Raw genomic sequence first — 5,324 nt, 5'->3', positions numbered from 1 at the left:
TTCTCCGACAGCCTCAGGTACAGCGCAGCCTGGCTGGGTCCTGCGTGGGGTTTGGTGGCAGCAGGGCAGTGCTGGTTTGCCTCTGTCCCGCTTTCGCCATTCCCCCCCCCCCGGCACCTCCTGTCCTAATGGAATGGAAAAGCACTGAGCTGCGGGGAGGGCTTGTGAAAGGTGTCTGCGTGGGTTGGGAATCGGGCAAGTGGGAGCCAGCGGTTGTGCAAAGATGGAAAGGGTTGGAGGAGAGCCGGCTCTGGGGTGAGCGAGTGTCCGGGCGTCCCCACTGCCCTGCAGTGCTGGGTCCCGTCTCGGGGCGGCAGTGATGGCCCTGTCCCCATTCAGGCGTGAGATGCGACCCTTCGGGGTGAAGGTCTCCATCATCGAACCCGGCGGCTTCCGAACGGGGATGACCGACCCCAAAGCGACGCTGAAGGAACTGGAGCGCATCTGGGCACGGCTCCCGACGGAGACCCGGGTATCCTACGGCCGCCGCTACCTGGAGATCTGTTAGTACATCCCCCCCACCCCTCCCCCTACAGCACCGCAGCAGCCCCACTGGCCCCTCCGCCCCGCTGAGCAACCCGCTCACCCCACAGACGCCAACCGCAACGCCCTCCTGCACCGCCTGAGCAGCCCGCGCCTGTCCCGCGTCACCGCCCGCATGCAGCACGCGCTGCTGTCCCGCAGCCCCCGCAGCCGCTACGCCGCCGGCTGGGACGCGCTCCTCTTCCTGCTGCCGCTCAGCTACTGCCCGGCGTGGTTCTGCGATGCCATCGTCGCCCTCGCGATGCCCAAGCCGGAATACGGCGCCCCGGCACCTCCCTGAGCCGCGTCCCCGCGTCCGTTCCGCTGCTCAATAAAGGCGCCGCACGCGGGGCTCCCGCAGCGGGAGCGGGACCTCGTTACAAGCGTTTTTCCCTTCTGCAGCAGCAGCCGTTGGGTCCTCTGGGCTCACAGCTCCTCCTGCACTGGGGCTGCGGGCAGCTGCACGCTGCAGAGGGGCACAAAGCCCCGGTGCATCGCTCCAGCCGTGCCGGGGCCCCTCCAGCAGCTGGCCCCTAACACAGCGCCCACCTCCCCCCCCCCGTGCATTTGCCGTCCTCGGGAGCTGGGTTCTTTATGCCCAGCTCCCACCTCCCGCAGCTGCAGGGGGCTGCAATCAGCTCCATCCTCCGCTGCAACCTTCAGCACAGGAGGGGAAAGCCCCCACCCCGAGACCCCCCCCTCCTCCCGGCTGCAGCTGCACGGCCCCATCTGTCCCCGCACTGCGCCCTCGGGGTCCGCTGGCACCGGTGGGTGCTGCTGTGCTTCGGCACATCGGATGCGCGGGCGGTGACTCACGCATCCTTCATACCTCTAATTAAGGGATAATTAGTGATGACGATCTGGGAGATGGGCCCCCGAGGCTGTGCACTTGCCTGCAGGACTGAGCAGCGCTCGGCGCAGCCTCGCGCCGCCCACCCGCGTCCCTTCTCCCGCTGACGCGTGCGGGGGCCGAGCTCGTGCGGGACCGGGGCGACGCGGGGCGACGCGGGGGGCGAGGAGCCCTCGTGCAAAGCAAAGCGTTCCCGCAGGTTTGGTGTGTGCGGCGTCCCGGCAGCCGGCACAGCATCGTGTCCCTGTGTGTCCCCGGGGTGAGGGGGCTGCCCTTGGAGCAGCGCTGCCAACAGCAGCAAAGTGCAAACCCCGAGGGAACGTTGGCTCCGGATTCAGCTCCATGGGGTAGAAGCTCCCATGGGGTTTCGCCTCTCCGGGCCCCCCCGCGCTGAGCTCCCTGGGGCCCCTCCACCCCACCCGGGGCCTCTGAGCACGGCCCTTCCGGAGAGGAAGGGGCCCCTTATCCCATCGATCTCCAAACAAATGGGGCCTTGGGGGGGGAGGGGGGGGAGCGGGGGCCCCGGCACGCAGGGACGATGCGTTCGGTTCGGCGCGGTGCTCTCTGAGCATCCTGGTTCTGTTCTGGTGGAGCAGAGCTCGGAGAAGCGGAGCTCCCCCCCCTCTAACTCTCCCCCCATCCAGGTCCGACTGCCGTGGGGTCACCCGCCCTGCGCAGCCCTTCTGCTGTGCCACCAACACCGGAGCTCTGCTCCTTCCCCGAGCCCCCGGGAAGCAAAACCCCAACGCCGGGAGCTTCCCAGAGCGCAGCGCATCCGTCACAGCCGGACCGAGTGCGCCGCGCTCAGGAGGGCAATGCCAACCCGTGGCGTTCCCACGGGGCGAAGCGGGGCGAAGCAGCGCCCGGTTCCTGTTTGCAAACAGTGGATCCCGAGGGCCGGTACCTGCTCGCTGGCCGCCCGCCCGACGTTGGGAGAGCGCCCACTTATCAGTGCACGCGCTTCCCTGTTCCCTCGGTGCCTTCCTTCCGAGCGATTGTCGGTCACGGTGTCTTGTCTGCTCTTGAAAAGGAGATTTCCTGCAATTGTTCTGCAGGACTTGCAGCCCGAGGCAAAAACGTTCTGCCCATCAGCCCCCTCCCCAGCGCGGGGCAAGGCTGAGCCCCGTCCCTTCCCCTGCACATTGCCCCGTTGTTGCCTGCTGATTAATTGCTGCCGGGCAGAGAGGAGTTGCAGTGGGCACGGCCGCGAGCGGCATCCGGAACGCGGAAATGTTGCCCCGGGGGGGGGGGACGCAATGCCCCGACCCCCCAGCGCTGCGCCGTGCCGTGCCGTGCTGTGCCACGCTGTGCCGCCCTGTGCCACGCCGTGCCGTGCCATGCCGTGCCATGCCGTGCCACGCTGAGCTGCGCATCACCGCACTGTGCTGCTTTTGTCAGCTTTCCCCAACAAAGAACCCGAGGGTCCCCGCTCATCGCCGCACGGACGGGCACAGCGCGTTCCCCTCGGCCCGCACCAACCCGTGGGCTCGCGGCTCCGAGGACACAACCCCCCTCACCCGCACGTGGCTCCGTGCCCCCGCATCCCGCGTTGGGCGGGGATGGATGCGGTGCGGACTCCCCGGCACTGAGGGCAGCACCTGCCCGTGCACCCCCACCCCCCAACTCCGCTCCCCAACGCACCGCCCTCGGGCGTCCCACGTCCCCTCACGTCCCACGTCCCCTCGCGCGGGGCCGTCTCAGGATATGGGGCTGCCGTGCTCATTTCCTGCGGGTTGGGAGCCTGGAGCGCAGCCCCGCAAGCCCAGAGCAGCTCCCGCCGCCGCCCCGCGAGGATCGCTCCGCGCACCCCCGGTGAGCCGCGTCCCCGCACCCCGAGATCCCACCGCCACCGCGGGCGGAAAGCGCAGCGCAGCCCCGGGGCTTCGGGCACGGCTGCGGGGGGTGGCGGTGCCCCGGGGTTTCGGTGCAGTGCGGTGCCGTGCGGTGCCGTGCGGTGCCGTGCTGCCGTCAGCAGCTCCGGGGTCGGGTCCCTTGTACGCGCTGGGTTGGGGCCGCTCCGTCTGGGATCCGCCGGGGGATCTTTAGAGGGATAATGTGAGAATTCACACGTCGGGATCAAATCCCATCGGATTAAAAGGGGCCTCGGGAGCTCCGAGAGCTGAGCTGCGCCGGCGGAGACCCGCTGGTTTTCGACCGTTTCCCAGCTGTGCTGGCTCGGATTTTCTGTCTGATCCATTCTGATGTTTTCCCGTGGCCAAACGAAGGCTGTGCCCCGCAGCCTCTCCCCTTACGAATGAGAACCGCTGCTTCTGGAGGGGTCTGAGGGGTCTCGGTAACATCCCTCAGGGCAGAGGGACGTGAAGCAGAACCCGATGTGACACCCACAGCTGGATCTGCATCCCACGCCCCGCTGCTGCAACCGGACACGGTTCGGGTCAGCAGAAAGCTGCCGGGAGCTGTGACCCCGTGGGGATCCCCATGGTTTAGCACCCGGGGTAGGGGTGGGGGGGCTCCCAGCACGGCCGAGCGCTCCGTGCTTCATTGCTCTCCTTCCCCCTGCAGCTCCCAGCATGGCCGAGGCGACGGCAGCCCCCGGCGAGACGCCCACCGTGCCCGGCGAGTACGGCGAGTACCACAACCTGTCGGAGCTGTTCCACCTCCTCAACTACACCTACACGGCCTGCGAGTTCAACCTGGACGAGAACGCCAAGCGCGTGGCCGTCTTCGTGCTCTACCTGGCCATCTTCGTGGTGGGGCTGGTGGAGAACCTCCTCGTGGTCTGGGTGAACTGGCAGACGCGCGGCGGCCGGAGCCTGGTGAACGTCTACGCCCTGCACATGGCCATCGCCGATCTCGGCGTGCTGCTCTCGCTGCCCGTCTGGATGCTGGAGGTGATGCTGGACTACACCTGGCTCTGGGGCAGCTTCCTCTGCCGCTTCACGCACTACTTCTACTTCGCCAACATGTACGCCAGCATCTTCCTCCTCACCTGCCTGAGCGTGGACCGCTACGTGTCGCTGCGCGGCTCCTCGCCCTTCTGGCACCGGCACCAGCACCGCGGGCGCCGCGTCGTCTGCGCCTGCGTCTGGGTGCTGGCGGCGGCCATCCCCTTCGTGGAGGTGTCCCACATGCAGCTGGTGAACACCGGGGACCCCGTCTGCATCTTCATGGCCCCCTTCGAGACCTACGACGAGTGGGCGCTGGCGGTCAGCTTGGCCACCACCGCCGTGGGCTTCCTCATCCCGTTCCCCATCATCGCCGTGTTCAACGTGCTGACGGCGCGGCTCGTCCGCCGCTCCAAGCCGGAGGCCGGGAGGCACCGCCTGCTCATCTACGCCTACATCGCCGCCTTCCTGCTCAGCTGGCTGCCTTTCCACGTCCTGCTCACGCTCCTCACCCTCGACGGCACCCACATCATCCTGCACTGCTCCTTCGCCCACTTCCTCTACTTCTTCTACGACGTCATCGACTGCCTCACGCTGCTGCACTGCGTCCTCAACCCCATCCTCTACAACTTCCTCAGCAAGGGCTTCCGCAGCCGGCTCATCTCGGCCGTGGTCAGGTACGTCCCCAAGGACGCGGGCGCGCAGAAGGGCGCAGAGGGCTCCTCCTCCTCCACGCAGCACTCCGTCGTCATCGCCAAGGACGGCGGTGCGCCCAGCTAAAGGGGAGCGGGGTGCCCACCCGAGGCGGGCACGGGGCCGGGCAGCTCCCCCAGGGCACCGCCATCGAGCGGGCGCTTCGCTTTCCGCTCATCCGCCCGCCGCGCTCTGAAGTCGAGGGCTGCGCAGCCAACGGGAATCGTGGACGTGTCCACGACCTCAGAGACCCATTGAGCCACTGTAAGAACAAGAGGAAGAGAGATGCCCCGCTTTCCTAGAGAAACGCTTGCAGCAATGGACGCGGCGCTCGCTGCGCCCCGGCCCCACGCAGCCCCATGCGCTCTGCGTCCACACCTGGACCCCACTGCAAGGGTGTGGGGTGAGCGCCG

The 5,324-nt window shown here is 68.1% G+C and overlaps 2 protein-coding genes across 2 annotated transcripts in view; both read left to right on the top strand.

Moving 5' to 3' along the window:
• Positions 1-2,637, top strand: part of LOC110389154 (17-beta-hydroxysteroid dehydrogenase type 6-like) — a 4,374-nt gene extending 1,737 nt beyond the window's left edge. Inside the window, exons 2-3 of the mRNA XM_021379094.1 lie at positions 259-503; positions 594-2,637. Of these exons, the coding sequence (XP_021234769.1) occupies positions 259-503; positions 594-823 (475 nt within the window). The 3' untranslated portion in view covers positions 824-2,637. The remainder of the gene's footprint in view (positions 1-258; positions 504-593) is intronic.
• Positions 3,111-5,125, top strand: GPR182 (G protein-coupled receptor 182). Its single transcript, XM_021379163.1, has 2 exons — positions 3,111-3,184; positions 3,896-5,125. The coding sequence occupies exon 2, from the start codon at positions 3,904-3,906 to the stop codon at positions 4,996-4,998; it is 1,095 nt and encodes a 364-aa protein (XP_021234838.1). The 5' UTR covers positions 3,111-3,184; positions 3,896-3,903; the 3' UTR covers positions 4,999-5,125.

This window comes from Numida meleagris, chromosome 32 (assembly GCF_002078875.1).
Source record: "Numida meleagris isolate 19003 breed g44 Domestic line chromosome 32, NumMel1.0, whole genome shotgun sequence".
Taxonomy (NCBI): domain Eukaryota; kingdom Metazoa; phylum Chordata; class Aves; order Galliformes; family Numididae; genus Numida; species Numida meleagris.
This window is presented reverse-complemented; position numbering and strand designations above follow the sequence as displayed.